At 35.0% G+C, this 27,208-nt stretch overlaps 3 protein-coding genes and 1 long non-coding RNA gene across 5 annotated transcripts; 2 read left to right on the plus strand and 2 right to left on the minus strand.

Moving 5' to 3' along the window:
• Positions 1 to 2,519: 2,519 nt before the first annotated feature.
• Positions 2,520 to 4,206, plus strand: LOC112506632 (heme oxygenase 1, chloroplastic-like). Its single transcript, XM_025110817.1, has 4 exons — positions 2,520 to 2,920; positions 3,284 to 3,507; positions 3,589 to 3,696; positions 3,940 to 4,206. The coding sequence occupies exons 1-4, from the start codon at positions 2,692 to 2,694 to the stop codon at positions 4,030 to 4,032; spliced, it is 654 nt and encodes a 217-aa protein (XP_024966585.1). The 5' UTR covers positions 2,520 to 2,691; the 3' UTR covers positions 4,033 to 4,206.
• Positions 4,207 to 4,221: 15 nt separating this feature from the next.
• Positions 4,222 to 6,458, minus strand: LOC112506633. Of its 2 annotated transcripts, none has more exons than XM_025110820.1 (5): positions 6,263 to 6,458; positions 6,079 to 6,170; positions 5,017 to 5,083; positions 4,731 to 4,827; positions 4,222 to 4,466 (listed from the first exon to the last, which is right to left on the minus strand). In XM_025110820.1, exons 1-5 carry the CDS (start codon positions 6,318 to 6,320, stop codon positions 4,388 to 4,390), a joined length of 393 nt encoding a protein of 130 aa, XP_024966588.1. In that variant the 5' UTR covers positions 6,321 to 6,458; the 3' UTR covers positions 4,222 to 4,387. The 2 variants fall into 2 exon arrangements, with proteins under 2 accessions (XP_024966588.1, XP_024966586.1); XM_025110818.1 differs by having other exon boundaries at positions 5,017 to 5,104.
• Positions 6,459 to 18,590: 12,132 nt separating this feature from the next.
• LOC112507169 lies at positions 18,591 to 20,046 on the plus strand. Its single transcript, XR_003068501.1, has 2 exons — positions 18,591 to 18,895; positions 19,611 to 20,046. It is a non-coding gene; the product is annotated as an uncharacterized LOC112507169 (long non-coding RNA).
• On the minus strand, positions 19,614 to 26,477 carry LOC112507168 (2-oxoglutarate dehydrogenase, mitochondrial-like). Its single transcript, XM_025111614.1, has 8 exons — positions 24,927 to 26,477; positions 24,558 to 24,784; positions 24,146 to 24,478; positions 20,845 to 21,091; positions 20,552 to 20,680; positions 20,225 to 20,440; positions 20,039 to 20,162; positions 19,614 to 19,858 (listed from the first exon to the last, which is right to left on the minus strand). The coding sequence occupies exons 1-8, from the start codon at positions 26,475 to 26,477 to the stop codon at positions 19,614 to 19,616; spliced, it is 3,072 nt and encodes a 1,023-aa protein (XP_024967382.1).
• Positions 26,478 to 27,208: the final 731 nt, after the last annotated feature.

Genomic DNA, 27,208 nt, shown 5'->3' on the forward strand with positions numbered 1-27,208 from the left:
TAACCAACATGAATAAGTGATATGAGTTTATAGGATTAGCCAAAGAATCAACCCCATGAGTTAAAATAAAGACACATCAACCTTCTTTTATTTACCTACCATCAATTGTCGATCTTTCATCTCTCCATCAATGTGGGATACACAACCTCAACCTCAATGCAAGAAATACATAATACTCAATGCAAAAGAGACAATAAGCAATACTATGAAAATGAAAGACCAATTAGCTTTTTAGTTTTTACATATTTTATTTTCCAATTTAATTAATAAATACACGTTTGGGTGTGCGTCCAATTCACCCTCTTGAGGGATGACCCTGACTGTTAATATTCACATGTGAATGTATAAAATAAGGTCTGAATATACAACATATTTGTACACTCAATTAATTATGTATATTCACATACGAATGTACATATGATTTTTTTTATCACACGTCCATTAACTTAAGGCATCTCCAATAGCTTCTCTATAATAGATAAAATCAAACTTTTTATTTTCTGTAATACTCCAACAACTTTCCTATCTCATTCTAAAAAATAGAGAATCATGAAGAAAACTTTAAATACAAAGAATTCTCTAAAAATCCAAAAAGAAGAGAGAGAGTTGAATTAATATCATTTTTTTTATATATATTTAAAATATATATATATATATATATATATATATATTAAGATCATAAAATTATAGAATATTTAAATTATATAAATGATAAAATCTCTAAAATAAAAAAATCAGTTGGAGTTGATTATAATTTATTTTAGAGATTTTTATTTTTATTTTTTTGAGAAGCTCATGAACATGGGTGGTTATTCACATGTGTATTTCAATGTACACTCACATCCAAATACCCAAATCAAGATATGTGGCATGAAATGGCCCATACTTCCAATAATTAAATATGGTCGGATCGGTAAGGACTGGTTATGAGACTGAAAACCGGGATCGGTTGGAGATTTTGACAGTTTCGTGGGACCGGGCTGTCAAGTAATTATCCAGCGGTAACAGCGGAACGATATCTCGAGTCTTTAGTCTTTATCCTTTCGTTAGGTTTATCCTTTTAAGGTATTTGATTAGTCTTTATCTTTTAGCTTTAGGAAAGTACGTAAACTATTTAAGGAGGTGTAATGGTGAAGGAAGGGATGCAAAATAATGTCATAGTTTGTGTTCTCTAAAAGTTGAGAATTACGGTAGCTTTTCATCCCAACAGATATCTTTAATCAGCTGCTCCATTAAGCCGTATCAATATCTATATCTATATTAATAAGCATTTAGACCAAAAATTTTAAATGCAACCTGCCAACCTGCCAAGCACAAAGTACTACCCTTTTATGCATAAAGTTCAAAAATCTCTTAATTACAACTTCACATGCATAAGGTACAATTGTTGATGCACACCACCAACAACATCCAAGTAGAAACTTACTACTTTTGCTTTATTTATTTCCAGCTTTTTTCCTTCCTTATTAAGAACTTTTTTTTTTGGTATCTTCACACCATTCTTTATTCATTCAAACTTTTATTTTAGCTAATTTTAGCTCTCCTTTGCAAAAAAGGTGGATATTGGTTTCCATTTATGTTTGTATAAGATAATTTGTTTATTTTTAAAAAATGTATTCACTAGATATTTGTTTCTTCCTTCATTATAATTATTTGGACAACGCAATTGATTTTCATGTCTGTGTACAATAAAATTCACCTTGATTCCTTATTTGTTACATTATACTTGATTACATCCTGTTGCATCGCACGAGTACTCAATTATAAGAAATCGAGGTTTAAATATTTCTAAACGTTCCCCAGTAAGATCGAATGTTTAAATATATATTTTGTACTTTTTAATGAATAATTACACTTATTTTTAGTTGTAGGCTTATTTGAAATTTTAACATCCCACTGTATTACACGGATACACAATTAGTTTTTCTACATTCTTAAAACACATTAACCACAAAACTCAAAAAGGTAATTACCCAGAAAGGAAGCAATTCATTATGCATATCCAGCCATGCAGAAACACCAACTTCCCCTTGCAGTCTTTCTTTATTCATTACTATATTTCTTTTTTGCAAGATTTAAAATTGAATATATGATTAAAATAAACCCAGTTGATGATAACAATGGATTCTTGTTTCATTTTTATTATCAATACTATTTCTGAAGTCTTCTCTCATGTGGACTTTACATAAATGCTTACCCGATAAACATTTATCAGTAAAAGTTAACACTATAATTTATTTTATTGGATAAGATTGTAATACATCAAAACGGTATCCTATGCAACAATTACCCGGTAAGCGCTTACCCGGATAAGAGTCGTCACTCTCATTTACCGGGTAAGACCCTCCATTTTTATCATCGGTCTTATCGGGTAAGATTTTCGGCTCTTGCCATGTTTATCCAGTGAGGAAAATTGTCCGGTAAACACTTACCAGATAAGCGTTTATTACATGGCAACTCAATCTCATCTTCAAGAAACCAATAAGTCCAAACCAACCCCTGGTTTTAATATTGTATTTAAACAATAGACGATAGGTGTGTCGTCATTTATGAATAATCCAATTTTGCACTCAATCGTTTGCTTTAATCAACACATCCTATTTCTTAGCCTGCTACAAATTCGTTTTAAGGAACTCCTTCCAACCCCCAATCTGAAAGATTGAAAGGTTTCTGTGTTCAAAGATCAAGAAAATGGCGGAGGGAAGGAGGTCTGGTTCTGGTGGGTTTGTGGATGAGATGAGATCAGTGGCTATGAAATTGCATACCAGAGATCAAGCAAGGGAAGGAGAAAAACAAAGTCAAGGAAAACCTTGGCGAAAATGGGAACCCACCATTGATGGGTATTTGAAGTTCTTGGTGGATAGTAAGATGGTTTATGATACCATTGATATCATTCTTCATAAGGCTGATTTCCCTGAATGTGAGTTTTTCTGCATCTTCTCCATAAACAAAATTGACTTCTCACTTGATAATTCATGTGGTTTTGATCATTTATAAACACTAATTTGGGTTAGAAATAGAACCCTATTTAAACAAGTTTTAAGGATCTTTACATGCTTCTGTCATACATCTATCATGTGCTTTTCATAGGCCAATGGGACCTGATCGAACTTCGAATCAAAATCAGAGAGATTGACAAGTTTAGTAAATTTCGTGTCAACTTAAAACTCTAAAACCTTCTCGCCGTCCAAATCTCTCTAGTTTTGTCTGTGTACAAAATGAACCCCTAGGGATCTCGATCTCTCTTATGTGTTCATGTTGTTCGACAAATTTTGTGGTGCAGATGCCGAGTTTAGGAACACAGGGTTGGAAAGGGCTGAAAATTTGGCAAAAGATTTAGAATGGTTCAAAGAGCAAGGTCATTCTGTTCCTGAACCATCAACACCTGGGGTCGACTACTCTCTTTATATCGAAGAATTGTCAAAGGAAGACCCGCAATCGTTCATCTGCCACTTCTATAATACCTACTTTGCACACACTGCAGGTGGTCGGATGATTGGAAAAAAGGTAAGATATCAGCTAAATAGGTTCAAAATCAAAGGGAATTTTGTTCAACATTTAACCATTGTTGTTCACATTTGAATGCAGGTTGCAGCAAAGATCTTGAATAACAAAGAACTGGAGTTCTACAAATGGGATGGTGATCTTTCCCAACTCCTGCAGAATGTTAGGGAAAAGTTGAATAGAGTTGCTGAGGTAATTTCCAAGTCAAAATGAATGGTTTTCAACTTACAAATTCACATCAAACGCTACACATTTTTGTTCGACTTTGAGATCAGCTAATGAAAGTTATACAAATTATTTCAAACTGAAAACGATAGATGCTAAATTCATTAAAGATTTGATGTCGATTTCGAAACCCAAACGTACCAAGTTTGACCTCCAAAGTCAAAAATGTGTTTCTACTGTGAGCTAATACGCTTTTTATGCGTTAATCAGAACTGGACCAGAGACGACAAGGACCATTGTCTTGAAGAAACTGAGAAATCGTTCAAATTCAATGGCGATATCCTTCATTTGATGTTGACATGATTATGAGAGAAGCCTTAAAAACTGCTGCTTTTGATGATCTTCAATTCCTCTTGTAAAAAGAACGCTACTTGAATGTTTCTTTGTGCATAATCTTTATTTTCTTGTATCAAAGCTTTGAAAAACTCAAGAATCTGTACGTTTTTAACTTGTAATACCAGAAGAACCCAATGACTAGAAACACAAAGTTTCAGCAGAATATGGTTTCTTTGGCTGAAACCGTCAAAATCAAGAAACCAAAAGCATTCATATGGAACAAAACTGTTTTAATGAGTACATTGTGGACGATTCAAATGATTAAAACAACAAAAGATTTTGTTTCTTGAAACTCTATAACGAGGATAAGGAGACACACTATTTACTCTTCGAAGGAGCTCATGAACCCGCCCCTAAAACCGGCTCCATTGCAGCCACCACAAAGGATCTCCTTCTTACCCCTGCATAATTGGCAAATTAAAAGATCAGCTTTTGGGAATTAAGTTGAGAACAATGATGGATTTTCTAGAACCCAGTTACATAATCTACAAGAATATGAAATCTGATGAACTGGGATAGGTTTTTCTGTTCCGGAGCAGTAATGGTTTAATCCAAAGCACGGTACAACTCCACAAGCATGGAATCTTGTTGATATGGAGCAAATGCTCTAGATTTGGTTGTTTCTGCTCAGGGAAAATATTTACTATAGTTTGAAGCAATCATACCTGCAGAGCCAACACAAACCACCAGCCTTAAATTGTCCATTGAAGTGATCTTGAGAGTTGACTCCATTCCCTTTGCAATGTGTACATTGTATAGCACCTGATTTTGCAAATGAAGGGTAAATCTTGAATCTTGAAAGTTAACCCAAAAAAACGAATTGAAAGAATCCTCATAATTCCTCACGTAACTTGTTTCTTACATCAGAAGAAAGATTTGGTTTGACTAAATCTCAAAAGTCAAACCGAATCTCCTTTCTGAAATGGAAAAAATTTCCGATCATAAGCTTACCATTTCCATCACAATCGGCACACACTATGCTATTTATCTTGGTGCCGCTTTTTGTGCCATCAGTAGCCTGCAAAACCATGAGGAGAATCTGTTCTAAAGACCAAAGTAAGCTCAACCGAATAACTCGAAAATGTAGGATGAAGCTTTAAACTTATTAATTGATTCAGAACCCCTTTTTGTTGTTAAAGGACTACACCAGACCACATTATGAATCAGTCAAAGGAAATCTGCAAAGATGATGAAACCATTTGGCAACTCCTTGTGCTATATGTCTTCAAGTTCCAAGAAATCTTTAAAAAGTTCATCTTACAATTTATGATACTGGATTGTGTTAGAATAAGACCTTACAATTGCCTGTTATTTTCAGACAATTTAAGCATTTCCCTATTGTTATTTGCTAATTGCTATTCCTTTTGACTTTGAAAGGTCAAACCTAGTGGCTTCCATATTCAAAATTGACAAAGATGTTGTTAGTTTCTTACCTCCAAAATGATTCTATTCAGACACTTTTCATATACCTTAATGCAATGATCAGTTTTTTCTGCTTTAATCAGACTAATTATTCATTCAATTTTGAAAAGAAATCAAATTATTTGACCACCAAATGGTCAAATGCCTAGTACATTCTGATGTAAGGGAGTATTAATCAACAAACAATCAATTTAGTTCCTAATGAACATAATGATTTTTTCCAACTCCTATCAGTTCTCTAGGTTCATGCTGATGATTAATTAAATACCTAAAATACCCTTATGACAAAACAAGAAATTCTTATTGACCATTATAGTCCAATTTCACACCACATTTTGCCCACCAAAATTTCAAGACAAGAATCAAGTTAAAGAGTTATATTAGCAAGGATCAGAGGGTCATAACATTCAATTTTCTTTCTGTTTGAAATGGGTTAATATGGCTAGGACTAGGGGCAAAATGGGTCATATAAAAACTATGGTGATCAAACAATATTTCAGTTCATTGGGAACAATGGATAAACACATATAATTTAGTACTGAAAAGAATTAAGAGAAATGTCAGCATGATTTGATTCAAAAGAAGCCTCACCTTAGCTTCCAAACCTTGAAATCTTTCAAATTTCAAATTTTGATTCGTCACCCAAATAACCTTTGGAGAATTAGGGTTTCCGCTAATTAATCCTGATAATTTACGATAAATTCATCAGCACAAAAACTACAAACACTCATCGAAGATGAACATGAACATGGAGGGAGGAGAGAATGAAGAATACCTGGCTTGCTTGGGGGCTTGAAGGAAGAAAGAGGAGCAAAACACAAAGAACTGGTCATATTTTGAAGGATTTTAGGGTTTAATTATGTGGATAATTTCAAGATTTTGATGGGTATGAAAAAGGGATAGAATCTTTGGGGTCTGCAACTAGAAGTAGAACCAGTGGTGTGTGATAGAATCTTTAGGGACCCTTCTTTCTCCTACAAGAAGATAAGCCCTTATCGTTACTGGAGGGATATTTTTTAGGGGCTGTTTGGTTGCCTCTTAATGGTGACATTAAGAGGAAACCTCTTACCGATTAAGAGGTAAGGGCTGTTTGGCAAAAAAAAATAACTCTCTTAATGGTTACATTTACCTCTTAACCATTTTGTGTATGGAGCCTCACTCAATCATTCAGTTTGCATTTCTTCCATCTTTACCCTTCCACACCCCTTCTCTTCCAGCCATTTTGTGTCGCTTCATGAGCCCTCGTCGCCTTCAACAGCCATCGCCGGTCGTTTATGCCGGTCACCTGTTGAGCTTCGCCGGTCGCCATCGCTGGTCACCTGTTGACCTTCACCTTCACCATCGCTCATCGTCGCCTTCCACAGCCATCTCTGTTCTCTGTATCTTCACCTTCACCATCGCTCATAGTCGCCTTCCACAGCCATCCCCTTTTCCAGCCGTCGCTCATCGTCGCCTTCCACAGTCACCCCCACCCGCCGATCGTCTGTCGTCTCCGTCTTGAACCCGTCGCTTTCGTCCCCTTCCCCAGGTCGGCCGGTTTTCGCCGGTGACCTCCATCGTCTCCATCGCCGATTTTCACTAATATCGCCTGCACGCATTCCAAATCTTCACAGCTCTTCGAATCAAGTCGTCGTTCTCCCTAAATCTAACTGCACATATACCATTTGATATACACTAATGGTCAATCTGTTGGATTACTTGAATTTGTTGAATGATTACAATCTCAACAGGCTTTCGAGAGGCAGGGGACTCCCAAAACATAATGCCTTTCCCTTTAATCCCCTCAATTATGTTGGTTTGGATTATGAAAAATCTTGTTTTGAACTAGTATTTGTTTGGATTAATATGAAATACGTGTTTTTGTTGAATCAAATTCGAATAATGGGTTTTTGTTAGATGAGGGTTAAAATGGTAATTTATTGTCATTCAGAGAACAGTTACCAAACAACATTATTTCATTCAGCACTTAACCATTCTGACCCTCTTAACCATTCTGACCTCTTAACTATTGTGCACTAAATCATTCAGCAACTGCCAAACCGCCCCTAAGATTAAAGTCTTGTTTGGTTTGTAGAATTTGAAAGAATTTAATTGAATTGGAATGATAAATTCTTTTAATCAAATTTTAATTCTTTTGTTTGGTTTATTTCTTGAAATGAATGTAATCTTTCAAATTCCATTGAATTTTACAAATTAATGAATTTATTATTCCTTGGTAAAATGGAAGAAATTGAATTTCATCACCATCCACCATGATCATGCTACTATTGATCATCATGCCCCACCCTTAACCCTCCCACCACCACATCACTATTACCTTCGCCACCAACCCATCACACCTACCCACCCTACCACATCACTAACCATCATGCCACTACTGTTGTCATCAGACACACCCACCCCCCGCTCACTCACTGCACATCCCTACTACGACCATGCTACTACGTTACTGTCACTCCCCTAACCTAACCCGCACCATCACACCATTATTGTCGCTGTCACAACTGCCACTCACCCTACCTCAACCTTACCACTAACCACCATGCTACTGTTGTCGCCGTCATACCCACTCTCAACCACTCGACCACCATCCTACCATTGTCGTCGTCACAACTGTCATCCATCCCTACTGCCCCAAACCCCTCGCCCGGCCCTAAACCCTCCGCCCCCACACCACTATTGTCGCCTTCACAATTGCCACTCACCCACACCCCATACCCCAACCCACCACTAAACACCATGCCAATATTGTTAAGCACGGAGGGGACAATAGAGGTGTATGGATAACTTGCAAAGTCACCAGATTTGAAGGTGTCGAGAGGGTGGAGGTTAAGTAAGGGGCAGTGTTTTTTATTTAAGGAGGTTGGACGTTTTATTCGTTTTATTTAAGTCTCGTTTGGCTTGCAGGAATGAAATGAATTTGAGGGGATTTGAATTTCAAATCCATTCCAATCATTTGTTTGGTTTGTTAGATTGTCCGGATTGAAATTTTAAGATTTATTTGAAATCCTACAAACATAGGATTTTGAAATCCTTAGGGGGTGCTCGGGATTTCATAGGATTGTATGCAATAAGATTTTAAAATATGTTAAAACCATTTGTTTTGTAATAATCGATTAATAAAAATGTAATTCAATTATTTTTATAATTTTTTATTTTTATAAATTATTTGTAGATAATGAAATCCAATTTCATTCCAAATCCAACAAACCAAACACAACAATGATTTTAAATTTCATTCCAATCTAAATCCCTTAAAAACAATCTTGAAAACCAAATGGATACTTAGGTGCCATTTACCCAAATGTTTACCTGGTAAGCGCTTACCGATAGAAGTTAACATTATAATCTATTTTACCATGTAAGATTGTAGTATTTTAAAACGTTATTGTATGCAACAATTTACAACGCTTACTCATGTAAGCATGTAAGAGTCCTCGCTATCACTTACAGGTAAGACTCTTTATCCTTATCATCGCTCGTACCGGGTAAAATTTTTGGGTCTTGCCATGTGCATCAAATGAGAAAAATTACCCTATCAACACTTACCGGATAAGTGTTTAGTAAACGTCCTCTTAGTTATTATTAAAAGTATATCATGCCTGTGTTGTTTATATCATGCCAGTCTATAAAAATTATATATTAAAAAGATTTTTCTTTGAGTGAAAAAATATTTCTGTGCAATTAAAAATATGTGAGAAAGGACAAATAAATAATTTTTTAGATTAAATTAATTAATATTTTAATTATTTTCTTATTTATAAAATGACAATAAATTTTAGTAGTCAAGTTATGTGTCATTTTATAATTATTTGACGTCCATCTTTATATTAGATTTATTATTAAAATTTTAAATATGATATGGTATGTGAATTGATATTAACCATAACCACTTCATTATTAGTAGGCATGGAATTGGTCCCGACTCGTCGGAGAACCCGGTCTAACTGTCCCGATTGGGGATGGGGATTTCCCGTTAAACCGGGTCTCGGGGACAGGGATTCCCGTTTGATTTAAATGTGAGATTTAAACATGTGTAACGTCTCACACATTTGATTTAATTTTTTTTTACACAAACATGAAAAAAATCATCGTTTCCCCGTTGGGGATCCCCGTTCCCCATTGGGGACGGGGATGGGGATGTGATCAAATTTCCCGGTGGGGATGGGGACGGGGACAGGGACAAAGATCGGGGACGGGGACGGGGATTGGGGTCCCCGCCCTATTACCATCCCTAATTATTAGCATATTATTAGGTAAACCAGATCCGTAAATAAATGTAAAGTTTGATTTAGACCATAAAACGACATTTTTAAAAGTTGATTCTCAAAAATAAGAACTAGATAAAAGTTGGTTTTATTTTAATGTAATTTTCCCTTTTTAATATGTTTTTTACAACTTCTAATTTCCAGTCTACTGTAAAGTTGTGAATAAATATATAGAAATTAGTTTATATTTCATAATAAGCAGGGATGAATGATTAGAAGCAATATACCCGACTATTTCAAATGTAGCCAACTACCAATTTCAATGACTTGGAGCCCAAGAAAGGGATTGTGACCTAGACGAGGAAGGACAGTCCTTGCGGAAGCTTCTTGACCAGGTCCGGTCCCAAGAATTTGGAGTTAGCCAACAAACCTCCTGAGGACCATCGGTGGTGAGATAAAAAGTGATGGCGAGGACACCCATAAGAGGGCATGACCAACACCTTTCAGCAGAGACCTAGCAATTCATTCCTTCAATTTTATTTTATGATATACTTCGATGTATCGACAAGCGGGAATACTTCATAATTGACCTCTTTGCATGACTAGTGGAGCGGTTACCCGAGGTCCCCTGCAATTTTTACCTGATTTAGAGATTTTTCACATCGACAAGTGATACTTATCTTTTATTTACTCACAAATATAAGTGGTTTGTATTTGATCATTCATCTCTATATGTATATAAAATAAAAACCAGAGTTTTGAATGGTTGGTGGCTAGTGGTCCCTTCTTGCGTTGCCTACATCTCCTTTCTTGTCCCCCAACTTGGACAACTAACTTCCCCATCTTCCTTTTCTTTTAAAACCCATAAACTATGTATTTCATATTCATTTTGGAAATGCAGCCTTTACCTAAAATATGTATTATATTGTAACCTATTTGGAGGGTTTTTTATTTTAATAGTTCAAAAAGTAAGTATAAATCATCAAATGTAATAAAAAATATATTCTAGGGTATTCGTCGGTGACGGTGACGGAGATGGTGAAATATATTCTAGGGCATTCGATGGTGACGGTGACGGTGATGGTGAAATATATTATAGGGCATTCGATGGTGACGGTGACGGTGACGGTGACGGTAAAATATATTCTAGGGCATTCGACGGTGACGGTGACGGTGACGGTTTTAATATATTTAACCCCCCTTTCACTCAAATATCCATATACATGCATATGCATATGCATCCTGGATGATTAAAATAATCACATAACACATTTTAAAGAATTACTTACCAAATTCTTTCAAACCACCCTAAATTACATAACCGAAACTCGGTTATCACAGTATATATATGTGTGTGTGTATATACACACATATATATATATATATATATATATTGTGATAACCGAGTTTCGGTTATATAATTTGGGGTGTATATATATATGAACTACCTGTCTGCTAGAATTTGATTTTGATGTTTACATGAATGCATGTATTTTAATTTGGTTTAAATGGTTGGATATGGAGTAGTTTTCTCATGGATATGATTCTTTCTTGTGTGCTAATTACTAATGGATGAGAATCTGCATATAAGATAGACAAATGAAATTACCAAATGATTTTAGAGACTTGTACAAAAATAGGTCAATAAAGTGGGTCGAAACAGAGATAGTCTTCGCAAAGAAACTTGGGGAGAAGTTGACAACAAAGCTTGAGGAAGTGTGCATGTCATGTAAAACTCACCCAAAAACAATTGAAAAATGAATATGATTATTTAAAGGAAAACTACTCGGGATTGGTGTACTTACGGAATAGAACATGGAATATTTATGACCCGAAAATGAGTATGTTCACCTTATCTAATCAAGAATGAAAAGATTTTTTCAAGGTTAGTTTATATTCTTTTTTGCATTTTTTAGATAGTAAAGACAATAACACGTGTATTATATAAATAAATATATTTATTTTGGATGCATGGACATCCAAAAGCCAAAACTTTAAAAACATCATCATTGGCATTTTTTGAATTATGTATAGCTTTGTTCGAAGGGACTTCTGCTACCGTATCTCATGTTTATTCCCCTAGTTCAAACCATGAGAGAAATACAATTTCATCATCACCATTTACATCTCATATCCACACTACTCAGAATGAGGAGGACAATGATGAGGAGGAAGGACCAACTGTCGATAAATCGAGCGTGATCGTTCTAGACCGAATAAGAAGAGTAAGACCAAGGTTAAGAGGGATGAATTGACTTTTGAAATGAGGGGTGCACTTCAAACATTTGTTGCCCAACAAACCTAAATGTTTGTATTGAACGATTGAACACTCTTAGCCTTGATAAAAGAAGTCCTCTTTATAGTGCAACCATTGACATTTTTGGCCAGTCAACATTATTAAGAGAGATATGGTTGACAATCCCTTCAGACACTGATATATTAACATCATGGATTTCAAGGACGGCAAGAAGATTGGGACTAATGGACTAGTTTTTGGAATTTGAACAAGTAACTTGGTTACGTGTTTTGTATTTGAAAATTTCCCATCCACATATTCTTTTATATGTTCTACTTGCGACAAAGGCGTCTGAAGAGATAATACATCTACAATGACTGGACGTCAATTTACGGATGAGCTACTTGAAGGTAATGATCGACAATGTATTGAGTTGTTGCGAATGTCCTGTCAAGCTTTCATTCGACTATGTGATCACTTTAAAGCAAAAGGTTGGTTAACGAATAACAAACATATATTGGTCGAATAAAAAATGGTTATCTTTCTGATGATTATAGGTCACAATCAACGTTATAGAGTGTTGAAAAATAAGTTCCAACACTCAACACAAACAATTCATAAAAAATTTCATGAAGTGTTGGATAAAATCTAAAGAGATCATAGTTCCTACATCATTCAATTCTAATCCAGACATATCTGGGAATAATATGAGGTTACGACGAATATTTAAGGTAAATAATAATTCGATAATAGTTGTATGACTTTCCTTACTAAATTTATTTTGACTACTAGCTTCAATGTAGGGAGCAATTGGTGCCCTTGGTGGAACTTTAATACATGATATCGTCCCTATTCAAGAACAACATTTACATAGAGGACGAGGAAAGGGTGAATGTTATCAAAAAAATTTGGTAATTTGTGACTTCAACATGATTTTTACATTTGTTGTTGTCGGATGGGAATGAATTGCACATGATTCTATATTTATTTCTGAAGCTTTAACAGTTGGTGCCATTGGATTTCCATTTCATCCTTCAAGTATACTAAAGATTTTAGAGGCAATATATTTACTATTTCATATTAATAGTTATTTTATTTATTGTTTTCAGATAAATATTATTTATGTGATTTTGTGTATACAAATACTCAAGGATTTATAGATGTTAGATATTGGCTCGGAGATTTTCGTTGTCGACAAGCAATGAACAAGTATGAAAAGTCTAATCATTCTCATGCAAATCTTAGAAATGTTATTGAATGTTCTTATGGTGTCCTGAAAGCATGTTCTCCGATATTGAAAAGAATGACACTATTTACACTTGAGGTTCATAGAGACGTTGTTATTGCTTGCTTTGCGGTTTCACAACTTCATACAAGATGAAGGTTTAAGTAATGAGTTATTTTCCGAGTATGATCAAACCAAGGAGCAAGAGAACAATGGCGAGGATGAGACTGAAGAGGTTCAATCGCATGCGAGTGCCGCTGACCAAACATATATGGCTAGTTTAAGAGAAGAAATTGCGAAATAATTAATGCAAAATGAATATTGATTCTAGTTGTTATGAGACTTTGTTCGTGTTTTCTATTGTGTATTGAATCAATTGACGTATTTTAGATGAATTTTTAAATGTGTTAAAAATATATGATAGTTTACAAATGGTTTAACTTATTTGATATTTCAGTTGAATTTAATTAAAATGAATTGATTCAGATTTCAAACTTTAGGCATATGTCAGTTTACAAAAACAAACAGTTTATTGATTCAAATTTCAGACTTTAGACGTTTGCCAGTTTACAAAAACAAACAGTATTACTGATTCAGATTTCAGACTTCAGACGTAAAAATAAACAGTCTGACTGATTCAGATTTCAGACTTCAGCATCACCACTTATAAATCAAAAGTGAAATCAGACTTTTAGCATCTCTTAAAAAACAAACGTCATCTATGAGTCCTCTTCAGAAGCTTCTGACTCTAAAAAGCTTCTGAGTTATCTTCTAATTCGACTGTCTTTTCTGTATACTTTCCCCAGTTCCGTTGCTACCACGGGCTTTATGGAGTTGAAATAAACAAACTAAAATGAAGAGTTATTATTTCATTAGACCAATGAATGAAAAGCGTCCATTGTGTCCATTGTCTAATAAATAGGACAAAGGTCTTCTAAACCTTTGAGATAGGTTCAAATCCTATTGAACGTTAAAAAAAAATTCCAGATATTTTTTTAGATTTCGATTTCAAAAATTAAATAAAAATAAAGAAAAGAATGATGATAATATCTTCTGAGTTATCTTCTAATTCGTGTAAGTAGTTGCTTTGTAACTAATGTGCATTTATCCGCTCACCAATTACTCCAACAACCATTACTAATAAAATAAAACAAATGGTTACAAAAAATTTGTGGTTATCCTCGAGTTCATTTCGTGATACCCATACAAATAAGGATCAAAATATAACTTAAAGAAAACAAACTCTACACAATTTCATGATTTTATCTGGTTTTTTTACTTATCGTTTCTCTGTATTTTCGAAATCCTCCTACAATATTCTTTATTGAATCATTTTTTGCATAAATATAGCAACAGATGGATTGTGCTCGATGCTCAAAAACTTTGATTTCAAAACACCACGATAAAATACATTTTAAGTATTTGATTTTTTTTTCTTATTATTTTGTTATAAAATCAAAAAGGTGAGTTATTTTTTTGAAATATTAAACTATGATTTTTGTTTCTCTGGTTTTAAAATTTCGAACTTTTTGTCCATATGATTTATAACTTCTTGTTATTTTTGTTCCAATAATTTATAATTTATTGTTTTTTCGTCCCTGAGACTAGGGGTTATTTACCCAAACACTTACTCGATAAGCACTTATCGGTTAAATTTAACATTATTATTTACCTTATTTTAGTCCATTAACACGAGATTGTATGGAAAAATTTACCTGATAAGCGCTAATCGGGTAAGAGCTCTCGTTCGCACTTACCGGGTAAGACTCTCGGTCATTGCCTTCATCTTACCGGGTAAGATTCTTGATTCTTGTCATATTCATTGGTTAAGGCTATATAACTAGGTAAGTACTAATCTGGATAAGCGTTTGGTAAACAACCCGTAAATCTAATAAAAATCTTCCATTTAATTTAAGGTATATTGTAGTGTTTTTGAATTTTTTTTTCTTTTTGATTTATTAAATATCTTTTTGGGTTTCTTTTTTTTGGTATTTTAATCTTTTTAATTTAATCAAACTATAGTTTTTTGATAAAGAATTAATACATAATAACATTTATATAATTTTATTATTGATTATAATAAAAATAATTAAATATTTTTCATACAATTCGTTGTTTCATAGTTTTGGTTATTATAGTTTTAGTTGATTTCTGTTACAAACATCATCCAAGTACAAGTCGATAGGTACCCCTCACATGATATTGTTTGGTTATGCAAAAGTATAATCCATTGATCTCTAAGGCAGGAAAAAAAAGAATTTATATACTCTTATATGGGGTGTACTTAACAACTTGCACTTGAACGACGTTAGTCACAAAAAATCGAACTCATAAAAAGCGAAAGCTATAATGACAGGAAATAAAAAACTAGTCGTAATTAAATTATTTTATCACAAACAATAATAAAACAATATATTTTTTTATCTATTGACTTTTTTGTCAAAAAAATATATAGTTTTATTAAATTAAAAAGACTTAAATACCCCTAAGTCAATGGTGGAGTTTTAACATACTTATGGGTTGTTTGACAGTTTTTGAATGGTTTGGTACAGAATGATTAAAAGACTCTCATGATATAGTGCAAAATGAAATATAATTGTTTGATAATTGTGTACAATGAAATTAGGGCGCTGAATGATTAAAGGAGAACCATGATACAAAATCATTCAGATGGTTTTAGACACATTAAGACACAAACTTTTTTTTTTACCAAACAAGATTCATCTGTTAATGATTCTAATGTTGCATCTTAATGGAACTATATATATATATATATATATATATATATATACACATCCATCATTAAAAAATTAATTAACAATTTTAAAAATAAAAAAAAAATAGGTCACAAGGAATGAACATGACAGATTATGAATACATTAAGAGAGTTGTTATGGTGTTTAATTATTACACTCATTACCATATATACAATACAATATTGATATGAAAATGGTTGAATGATAATATGACCATTTTGTTGTTGAAGAGCCATAATAGCAAAGATTCCAAAAGGCCATATACCTAATACCTACCCCCAATGGCACAACCTTTTTGAAATTTTCACTACCTAAAAAGGTGTAGGATAAGGTTCAAAACAAATTTATATCATATTTATTTGGTTTTTTATTATTTTAATTTATTTATTTTTGTTAACAGTGAATGTTCGGACCAACTTGTGCATATCTTAACTAATTCCAAGGGTTTTAGAGAATAGCCAAAAAAAAAAAATCCTTTGTAGCTTTGCAGGACTCTACCGTTGACCTCTGAGAAGAATCCCTAAAGAACTAAGATGGCGTTTGTTTTTTAAGAGGTTCAAAAGTCTGAAGTCTGATTTCATTTCTGAATTTTAAGAGGTGGTACTAAAGTCTGAAATCTGAATCAGTCAGACTGTTTGTTTTTACATCTAAAATCTGAATCAGTCAAGTTTCGGATCTGATAGATTTGGATCGATCTGGGTCATGATTTTACGAGAATATGTGGATCGATCTGGGTCGTGATTGATTTGGAGATCGAATGTCTTGCGAGATAGATTTGGAGGACTAAATCTGGAGGTGATGATGGAGGGGAGAGTCTGGAGGGAGCGACTAAGAAGATTTAAGTGATTATGTTATCACTTTTTTTTTCAGAGCAAATTAAGAGCTTTTCAGCTCTTATTACATAAAAAAAAACAAACGGTCTGAAAATAAAAACGTCTGACCGGTTCAGACTTAAGAGGCATTAAGTGGTTTTTTTTCAAAAAACAAACAAGCCCTAAGTCTTATTGTCTAATTGAGCTAACCCCACAAGATTTGTAGGTGTTTGAATTAGTTTATGCATATCTCAATTAATTCCATAGGGTCTTGAAGAACTAAAATGATCCTCACAAGGAACTCGAGTCGATGACTTTTGAGGAAGATTTCTAGAAACCCGAGTCTTATTGAAAGTGAGCTAATTAACCCATCAAAGTTGATTAAAATTGGTCTTGGTCTTACTATATCACCAAAAACTAATATCCCTCTTTCCTTTCATATGTTTGTCCATATTATCAGCTTTGCAAGCACCCCATCTTACCTACTACCACAATGTATATCTTAAAACATAATTTTGAACTCAGTTTTATATCAAAATCTCTTACACTTTATCATGATTTAATAGATAATAAACCTCCTTAATCTTGATTTGTAGTATGTGTAAAAAGAGGATGCATTTAAGTAAAATAGAGCGTATATTTTACATATCTACAAGAATGGGCATATATCTTAAACATGACTAAAGTTGAACTTACAAAGCCAAATGCCTCTTAGGGACTGTTTAGTTGCGGCTTAATGAGATGTATAAGCTATGTGTCTTATTCGCATAACCATATCTAGTTATTCGGTATGGGCTTATTCGGTCATCCCATGGCTGGATCGCTCAGCTACAAAACTTATGTCATTTGTATTTAGCCATTGAATTTCCTCTAACTACCCTTCCCCCGACAGCCTTTCCCCTTTGTATTCAACCCTGTATTCTTTAGTTTTTGTCAAAGATCCATGGAAAACTTACCAAATCGATCACCCCCTCCTCCATCGTTGGTCATCTCATCCTCCCCTTGTCGTCGGTCATCACCTCTTCCCCTATCACTGGTCATCACCTCCTCCCCCATCGTAGGTCAACTAGCTCATCGTCTCCCATTGTTGGTCCTCTCCTCCTCCATCGTCGATCATTTCCTCCTCAACCATTGGTCATCTCCTCCCCCCTGTCGTCGTTCATCACCTCTTCCCCTATCGCCGATTATCGCCTCCTCCTCCATCGTAGGTCAGCTAGCTCATAGTCTCTCATCGTTGGTCATATCCTCCTCCATCGTCGATCACCTCCTCATTGTTGTTTTCAAAGAAATATCGAGAGGGTTTTACTGATTTGGGGTTTCACGTATAGTATAGATTTGTTCTTCGCCTTCAGTCTTTTGATTCACATGTATTTAGGGTTTCACTTAATTGAGTTATTTTGAATTGGGGTTTCATTTGATTTAATATTTTGGTTTCATTTGATCTACTTGTTGTTCTTGTTATGGGTATATGATATAATAAAATTGATCCACTAAAATTTACAATTAAAAAGTCATTTGTTCAACATTTTTATCAAACTAGGTTTTATTCATACAAAAATAAAGACTGGGGGTAAAATGGTCATTTATGACCTTCAGACTATTTATTCAGCACAACAACCAAACAACAACTTATATGTTAATATACAAACAACTATATCAAGACAGACAGCTATATCCATACAAGTCTTAACAGAAAACGAACCGAACAACCCCTTAATAAAACCCACGTCTTACTCCACTTGTTTTGTTGGTCTCATTTGTTTTGTTTGGGCCTAGAACAGAAAAGAGCCCAAATGCCAAAGGCCCAAGATCGTTGCCCAATGGACAGCAACAACCTATCAGCAGAAGCTCAACAGCAGCGGTTCCCGGTGAAGCGGTTTTCTTCGACCAAGCCAGAAATAGAGGGAGACAGGGACGAGGACAGAAACAGAGGATAGAAATCGAAGGGCTGATCAATTTCAATGAGGGAGCATAACTGAAACCGAGAGAAGGAGCAGAAACTGTCGATCGAGAGGGATTGGTCAGCGACAAAATTGGGAAGAAACAAAAAGCCGATGGGAGCTCTCGGTCGATTTTCGGAGGGAGATCTAAGGTCCGATTTTCAGATTCTGGGAGGCGATTTTGGAGACAATTTCTAGGGTCCTTCCTTAATTTCAACTCTGCAAACTTTTGTAAGTACCTTTGGTTTTTAAACGTCAGATATGAGCAGCTAAACTTCATATTCCGGCAATAAGTATGTGATTTACTTTGAATTTGGATTAGTAGAGACTTATGTTGATTTTAATATCATTTGAATCCATTTATGCGATTTTAGAGTTAATATTTATCATTTTGAGTTAGATATTTTGAGTAGGATCCCATTATGTGTCTGATTCAATTTTGAGTCGCTAGATGAACTTCTAAGTCCGTAATTGTTTTCCAGTTTATCTAAGTAGCACATAACACACAATTGATATGTATGTTAAACGTTGATGTTGTAAGATCATATAATTTAATTTAATCAATCAACGCTCGATTGTCGATTAGTCTTGGTGTTTGTTTGACGTTAATGCAATTGGCAATTAAACTCTAAGTTCGTGACTAGGTTTGATTAACTAGTTAGAGATTAGTCGTAGAGTGTTCAAGGCTAATCATGCTTTTATAATGAACATCTATCAAATTTTATGTTATAAACTCATTTTTTTAAGTATATCCCAAAAATTCAATATATATAAGATCGTCCAACTTCGCATCGGTTCCTTGTTATATAATGGCCCGTCTGAATAAGTTTGTGAAAACGAACAAAAATTGCAGCAAAACTTATTCTAGATGACATTGCATATCTGATAATATTGTAGCATTCATCAATTATCCTTCTTATTAAGTTTGGTAATTACGATTTTGTAGTAATTAAGCAAGGGAGGGGTTGGCGATGGGATCGGGCTGCATGGCTTCCTGGACTAACTCGGATTGTTCTTTACCATGAACTCCGTAGAATCCGGTTGCAGTAGCAGCAGATGGAGCACGACCCACGTATTTGATGTTGTCTATGTTACCTCTTCCCACCTCCTTCATGGAGGTAGCAAGACGAGGAGCAATGTAAGTGTACGCCCCCATATTCATTGGCTCCTCCTGGCACCAAACGATTTCCGCATCTGAATCACACACACAAACAACACTTTTAATTAATCATCTCTATTACCTAATTCATAATTAAGTGAATTATAGTTATGGATATTGTTTCAGCAACAAAACAGTAGAAATAAATATTCATCAGATGTATATGCATTAATATGAGCATATTCACATGTGATTATATATTACCACCTACTTACTTGGGTAACGCTTTAGTTCACGCTGGATGAGGTCATATGGGAAAGGGCAAAGTTGTTCTACTCGACAAATTGCAATGTCTTTGCTATTCACTGACTTCCTTTGTTCATCAAGTTCATAATAGACCTACAAAATTAATGAAGTTACAGCAAATGGCAAAGGTTTTAAAAAGTAACTGCTCTAAATACCTTTCCAGAGCAAAGAACTAAACGTCTAATGCCCTCTTCAACATCTGAATGACCATTCTGATCCTTGATAAGCCGTTTGAACCTGGTCCCTTGTTTATCGTAACCCGGGTGACCTTTGGCATCATCGAACTCTGATAGATTTGATTTGCAATCTTTATGGCGAAGCAAATTCTTAGGAGACATCACAATAAGCGGCTTACGGAATTCCCTATGCAACTAAGAATATATACCAACAAAAACGTAAGAAGGGATTATGAATTCCATAAAACCGGCTGATGTGTATGTGCGTGTCTGTGTGTTATATTGTTAGACAAGCTTATTAATTACCTGGCGACGCAAGACATGGAAATAATTTGCTGGGGTCGTAACATTGACTACCTGCCAATTCGATGTTTGGATTTGCTTACGTAGTGTTGGTTCCATCTCGGGTATAACAAACGGATTATCATCACTCATCTGCCATCACATTTTACAAGTAAAAACGAGTTATAAAACGATTTAAAATAGCCAATACATAATACATGTTCGTTTAATTTATTTGTTAACCACATAACCGGTACATGAAAAACATAATGGTCCTAATGTTAAGGAACATAATTATTGGCAAGAGGAATGGATACCTGAAGGAAACGTTCGAGCCTTGCACTAGAATGTTCAGGGCCCTGACCATCATAACCATGAGGCAGCAACACAACCAACCCAGTCTGACGTAGCCACTTAGCCTCCCCACTACTCAAGAACTGATCAAACATCACCTGAGCTCCATTGGAAAAATCACCAAATTGGGCTTCCCATAACACCAATGAATTTGGGTTTTCCATTGAATAACCCAATTCGAATCCTAGGACACCAAACTCTGAAAGAGAGCTGTATAGAAATTTTAATTAAAATGTAGATGTACTGAACAAAACACAAGAAGTCAAGTGAAGAAACAGTGAAACATCATTAACAATTTGTATTAAGCTTGCAGATATCTAACAAACAATGAAAGTAATACAAGGAGCATGATAACTTTTAAGCCACAAAAGTGGTACATGGAATTTCATCCCCAAATGTTACATTCATGAGAATAACAATCATAAAAGATGACTATTAGGGTTTATCTATCATAATTTAGGGTTTCTATTGAATTTCCACCCATGGCCCAGTATGTGTATGTAGGTGTGTCGCGGTCCAGTTTGGACGGTTTAACTCCTCAAACCACAAACCTAACCGCAATGGTGGTTCAAGAAATTTTCCAAACCGAATTTTTTTGCAGTAAGTAGTTAAACCGGACCACAAAAAGACGGTCTAGTATGACCGGTTTAGGTGGTTTGGATCTATTATGAGCTTTAAATTTGAAATAAACATAACATTTGTTTTCAAAATGAAATTTACAATATTATCATATTTATTATACCAATTTATGAAAGCAACATCTATCTCCAACAATTAAAAGAAAAACGTTAAGCAAGTCGAAAAAGAGTTAAATGGTTCCACATGACAATAATTGCAAGTTTGGATAAACATTAAGTAAATCAAAGCACAATTTGGAATAGATTTTGATATTTTTAACAGATTTTGAATTTTGCAGATTTTGGAATGTGAATAATTTAGAACTAAAACCTAAAAACTTAATGTATTATTAGATGGACGTTTTTTAATTGGGTCATAAAAGTTAAGTCTACAATATGTAAGTTAAATATAATTAATACATATGTATTTTGACGGTCGATATGGTCCAAACTATTAAAAAAAATCAAACCATATATTGGATTAGACCGAACAATTTGACTATTTTTTAGACCAGACTGGACCATCACATCGTTCAAACCATCAAAAACGGTCTGATTTAAACGGTTCGATGGTTATTTTGAATACCCCTACCATTGTATGGTACACCATATAAGTACTCTATTTTGTCACACATATTCATTGTTTTTCAAAGATCTGAGATATCTTCTTGAAAAACCAAAAGGAATAAATTGAAAAAGTAACATGTTCCATTTGTGCTTTCTACTTCCCCCATATAAAGTACTTTTGATGTTTGGCATGCTAGATTAGGTCACATTTTAATGGATAGACTTAAATCTCTTGTTTCTTTTGGCACTTTAGAACTTGTTAGCTGATATAGTGTTTGATCACATTACATCCATTTTGGAGTCGCAATTTAGAAATGGGTAAACATTTTGAAGCTGTCCACATACTCGTATGAATCATCGAGAAATATAGAAAATGTGGTAGGGATGTCCGCTTGGTGTTTACAAACTAGAAAAAAGCTTATGAGTGCCTTGAGGACAGAAGGATACCATCAAGGTACATAAGAGCAAACATGATATGTATACGAGAGTATTTTCAGGTAAAGGTAGGGTTGTACCAGGGATAACACCGAGTCCTTTCCTCTTTGCGGTGATTTTGGATGAGAGTTCTCATAGGATCCAGAGGAGTGTTCCATAGTGTATGTTATTCCAACATGACATTACTCTTGTAGCAAGGACGAAATAGAAGATGAATGCTAGGTTGGAATGGCAGATAACGGCCTTGAAAAAGCAAGGTTTATGCATTAGTCGATCTAAGAATGAATATCTTTGGTGTAATTTCAGTAGCGAGTGCAATGAAGAGGACGTGGAACTAAAGATCTAGGATCAAAGAGTTTCACGAAAGGACGGTGGTTCCATGATACGCAAGGAGGAGAGGTGGAGGGCAATATTATAGGTCGCATAAAAGCTAGGTGGTTGAAGTGCAGAGCTAGCACTGGAGTTATGTGTGACAATAAGGTACTGCTAAAACTTGGAAGAGAAAATTCAATGGGTGGCCATTCGACCGGCTATGATGTATGGGTCCAGTGTTGGGGGATAAAGAAGGCGCATGAAAGGAAGTTGGAAGTGGCAGAAATTAGGATGTTATTTTGTGATAGACCTGTGAAAACCATGTTGGACAGGATACCAAATGAGGTATTTTGGACAAAGCTAGGATTGGCACCTATCACAAATGAAGTAGGGGAGGGAAGATGTAGTTGTTTGGACACTTTCACAAGAGACTGATGACGACAGTAGTGACAAGGTTAGAGAGCATGTCAATTGCAAGAGTAAAGATGAAAAATTGTTCAAGGAGGATGTGGGATGAGTAGTTAAGGCTAGGTGTCTGAGCCTTACACCTTGCTGAATAACGACCTTAGAATGGATTTTGGGTAAAGTCAGTTAATAGCGTAACTTCTACGATAAGTAGTACATAGGCTCTTTGACCTATTGATACAAGTAACCCTAGGAGGATCATTTTTTATGTTTCTTGTGCATTTTACCCTTAAATAATTATGTTTTATTATATGTTTTACCATCTAGGCTCCCATCTCGTATGTGGCCTTTTATGCATTCTTTTATTTTACGCATTTTCCAATTGTTGCTTCCTTAGAAACTTTTCCTAGCATTCTGTTGGTTCGGGTAACTAATTTTTGTCCCTTCCTAATTTAAAAAAAAATATTTCACAGGTCGGGGGTTTTCATAAAAACAACCTCCCTACTCCTAGGGTAGAGATATTGTCGGCATACATTATACCTTTCCCAGAGCCTACCTCGGGATAGACTATAGCAGGTATGATTGATTTGGTTTGGTTTATCTCAATACCTGTAAATTCATAGCAAAAAACAAAAACAAACTTGTGTATGCATACTCTAAATGTTAAAATGACTATCAAGGTCACAATAAAGGCACCTATGAATTGCCACGCATCTATTGGCCACCTTTTTTTGCTCTGATATGACAAAAAAAAGATATGTGACCTTTTGTTTTTCTCAAATTAACAGAATATGAATATGGAGTTGATGATAATGTGCTTTTACTAGCAAAAGAAAATGATAGAGAGAAACATTCATATTTGAGAAAAATTTAAAGAAAAAGACTTTAAAAACATTTATACAGATTTATAAATGTCATAATAACTTACCTGTTGCTAACAGTGAACATTTCCTCATTCTGATTCATTATAACATGGTCCAAAGGGCAATACCGCTCCCCAGTTTCTTGGTCATGGATAACAGAATGCCTATGACTAAAAGTACCTCTTTCGACATCTTGACCACTCAACCTCACATGATTCCCCTCCACTAGCAATGTTGCAAAAGCAAGGGCTTCTGCTACCGCCCAATCCACACCCTCACTTGTTTCAATCATCTTTAAACGATCAGCAAATATCTTTTTAACTGCTCTGTGAGGCTTGAAGTTTTCTGGAAGGGTTGTGATTGTCTTCCCAACATTCTTTAAGATCTCAGGTTGAACCCTGAAGAACAGCAGCATAAACATCTTAACAGATCTCTAATCATGATAACATGGGTGTAAACAACATACAGGTAACTTACCCAGTGTTACGAATACGTGAAAGCTGTTCAGGGGACTTAAATCCTGACCAGTAAGCTGAAAGCCAATCCCTTCTTTGCTGAATATAATCCTTGCTAGCCCCAAATTCTTCATTCAGGATCGAGGTAACTTTATTTTGTATTTTGTCAATGTCTTCTTTTGTGGTTTCACCAGTTTCTAAGAGCTTCCTTTGGTATATTTCAAGTGCAGAGGGGTGATTGCGGATAATCTATAGCAATCAACACCAACCACAAATTTTAGAAATTGTCCTTAAAATATTACAAGCTAAGACATCAAAATAAAAGGAACATGAATCTAGGAGAGAGGAAGGTAGCAATAGCAAAGTGAGAATACAATGCACGAGAGCTAACCTTGTACATTTTTGGTTGTGTAAAAGATGGTTCATCAATTTCATTATGCCCAAATCGACGATAACAAGTGATGTCAACCACAACATCTGAATGAAATGTTTGACGCCACTCTGCTGCAAGCTCACAAGTATGAACAACTGCTTCTACATCATCACCGTTAACATGGAAAATAGGAGCATCCAAAGCTTTAGCAACATCTGTACAATATTGTGATGATCTTCCAGATTTTGGATCAGTGGTAAAGGCAACTTGATTGTTCACCACAATGTGGATAGTGCCGCCGGTTGTGTAATTTGGGAGAGCACTCAAATGCAATGTCTCATAGACCACACCTTGTCCAGCAAAGCTTCCATCCCCATGAATTAGGATGCCCATGTTCTTTGTTCTATCCACATCATTTGAATAATATTGTTTTGCTCTTGTTTTTCCAATTACAACAGGATCTACAGCTTCCAAGTGACTGGGGTTTGCAACCAAAGATAAATGAATTCTCTTTCCACCTCTCATTGGGCGATCATAAGAAGTTCCTAAGTGATACTTGACATCACCAGTTCCAGTATAAAGTCCAACATCATCGACTGGCTTTGTACCACCACTGAATTCGCTGAAAATTTGACGCAATGGCTTCCGAACAACATTACCTAAAACGTTCAATCTTCCTCTATGAGACATCCCAATCACGATGCTCTCAACACCAAGATTTGCCGACCTATCAAACATCTCTTTCATGCCAGGTATTAATGTCTCACCACCTTCAAGTCCAAACCTCTTAGCAGCAGTCCACTTGGTAGCCAAGAAGTTCTCAAACTGAGTACTCCAAATGAGCCTGTCAAGGATAACCTCACGTCGTTGACTGTTATATTCAATTGAAGACGGAGTCTCTATTCTGTCTCTTAACCAATTACATTGTTCACGATTTGGAATGTGCATGTACTCATAACCAATGCTTCCACAATAAGCCTGTTCAAGTCTAGTTAAAATTGCTCTAAGAGTTTGCACAGGCCGGTTTTCAGACAAAAACCCAGACATCCTCCATACACCTAGAAAAAATTCACGATCTAAATCAGCTTCACTGAAGCCATAAAAACCCGGATTCAAATCATCAGGAATCTCCCTCTGCTCGAGACCCAGTGGATCCAATTTGGCTTTCATGTGACCATGGACTTGGTAAGCTCTCACGAGCAATAATAACCGCATGCTCTCTTGAATAGTTTGACCGGATACTCCAGCAGACGGAGTTGCCTGGCCAATGAAGTTCCTAAAGAAATTGTCCCATGACTCATCAACACTATCTGGGTCAGCCTCCCAGGCTCTCTGAAGCTCTTCCAAGTAGACACTACTAGTTCCATCTAAGAAGCTATCTGATAACCTAGAAAGTGGAACAGATCTAGGGACTGGTCCAGGTTCTGATTTTGATTTGAAAATCGTAGTATGAAAAGAGCGACTTCCTGATGAAAGAACACGCGTTCTTGCAGCATATGATACACCCCGTCGTAGAGTTCTCCTTATTGCAAGCTTTGCCACACTAGATCCAGCTCTAAACCATACCATTTTCAGCCAAACTTTATGTTCTCTATTTTTTAACCAAGCTCAAGTCCTGCAAAAACAAATTTTAATCTTTAACCAACAAACTTTTAACAACCAACTGATACAACAAACAGTAAAACAAGGAAAAGTTTTTGATATTTCAACAACATAAAAGCATATTATGCAAATATATATATATATATATATATATATATATATATATATATATATATATAACAATTGACAAAGATTCATGCCACTATAGACAAACCAAAATAGCACGCATATTTAAACAAATCAGAAGAATAGAAAAGATGCATGCAACGCTCAAACAGATATTCATAATTCAGACATGTAAAGGCTGTATGGCACAAAATGTTATATCCATAATTCAATACCTGGATATATACATGAACAACCCCTTACCAAGAGAGGTATAAATTTAACTTAATTATATTTCATACCAAATGCTTTTTTTAGCAACATATATAAATGAATCCAAATGATAAGTAAATATTGCATGCCACACATACCCATCATGAATCAGTAAAACATCAAGATTGAATTAATTAGAAATAGAAATTAAAGAACATTAGAATTCATAGTAGAAAACCAGAAATCAACATCAATTAGACATGATCCTATCACCAAACAACCAAAATTCAAGCATATTATTTACAAATTCAAAATTATGCATCATAAATCCCTAAAATAAAAAACGAACCAAATTAGAAACAAAAACGAAGCATTCGAAC

This window comes from Cynara cardunculus (assembly GCF_001531365.2).
Source record: "Cynara cardunculus var. scolymus isolate 2C chromosome LG 2, CcrdV1, whole genome shotgun sequence".
Classification (NCBI taxonomy): Eukaryota; Viridiplantae; Streptophyta; class Magnoliopsida; order Asterales; family Asteraceae; genus Cynara; species Cynara cardunculus.

Bases quoted from the DNA above. Each gene is read 5' to 3' on its own strand.
- LOC112506632 (XM_025110817.1), top strand. From the start codon at position 2,692: ATGGCGGAGGGAAGGAGGTCTGGTTCTGGTGGGTTTGTGGATGAGATG. The intron at 2,921-3,283 runs GTGAGTTTTTCT...TTTGTGGTGCAG, and splicing joins TAAGGCTGATTTCCCTGAAT to ATGCCGAGTTTAGGAACACA. The intron at 3,697-3,939 runs GTAATTTCCAAG...TGCGTTAATCAG, and splicing joins AGTTGAATAGAGTTGCTGAG to AACTGGACCAGAGACGACAA.
- LOC112506633 (XM_025110818.1), bottom strand. From the start codon at position 6,320: ATGACCAGTTCTTTGTGTTTTGCTCCTCTTTCTTCCTTCAAGCCCCCA. The intron at 5,105-6,078 runs GTGAGGCTTCTT...TCTTTAGAACAG, and splicing joins TTCAAGGTTTGGAAGCTAAG to ATTCTCCTCATGGTTTTGCA. The intron at 4,467-4,730 runs GTATGATTGCTT...CCAATTATGCAG, and splicing joins GGTTTGTGTTGGCTCTGCAG to GGGTAAGAAGGAGATCCTTT.
- LOC112507168 (XM_025111614.1), bottom strand. From the start codon at position 26,477: ATGGTATGGTTTAGAGCTGGATCTAGTGTGGCAAAGCTTGCAATAAGG. The intron at 24,479-24,557 runs GTAAGTTACCTG...GCTGTTCTTCAG, and splicing joins TCACGTATTCGTAACACTGG to GGTTCAACCTGAGATCTTAA. The intron at 20,163-20,224 runs GTATTTAGAGCA...TTAATTTTGTAG, and splicing joins TAGTTCTTTGCTCTGGAAAG to GTCTATTATGAACTTGATGA.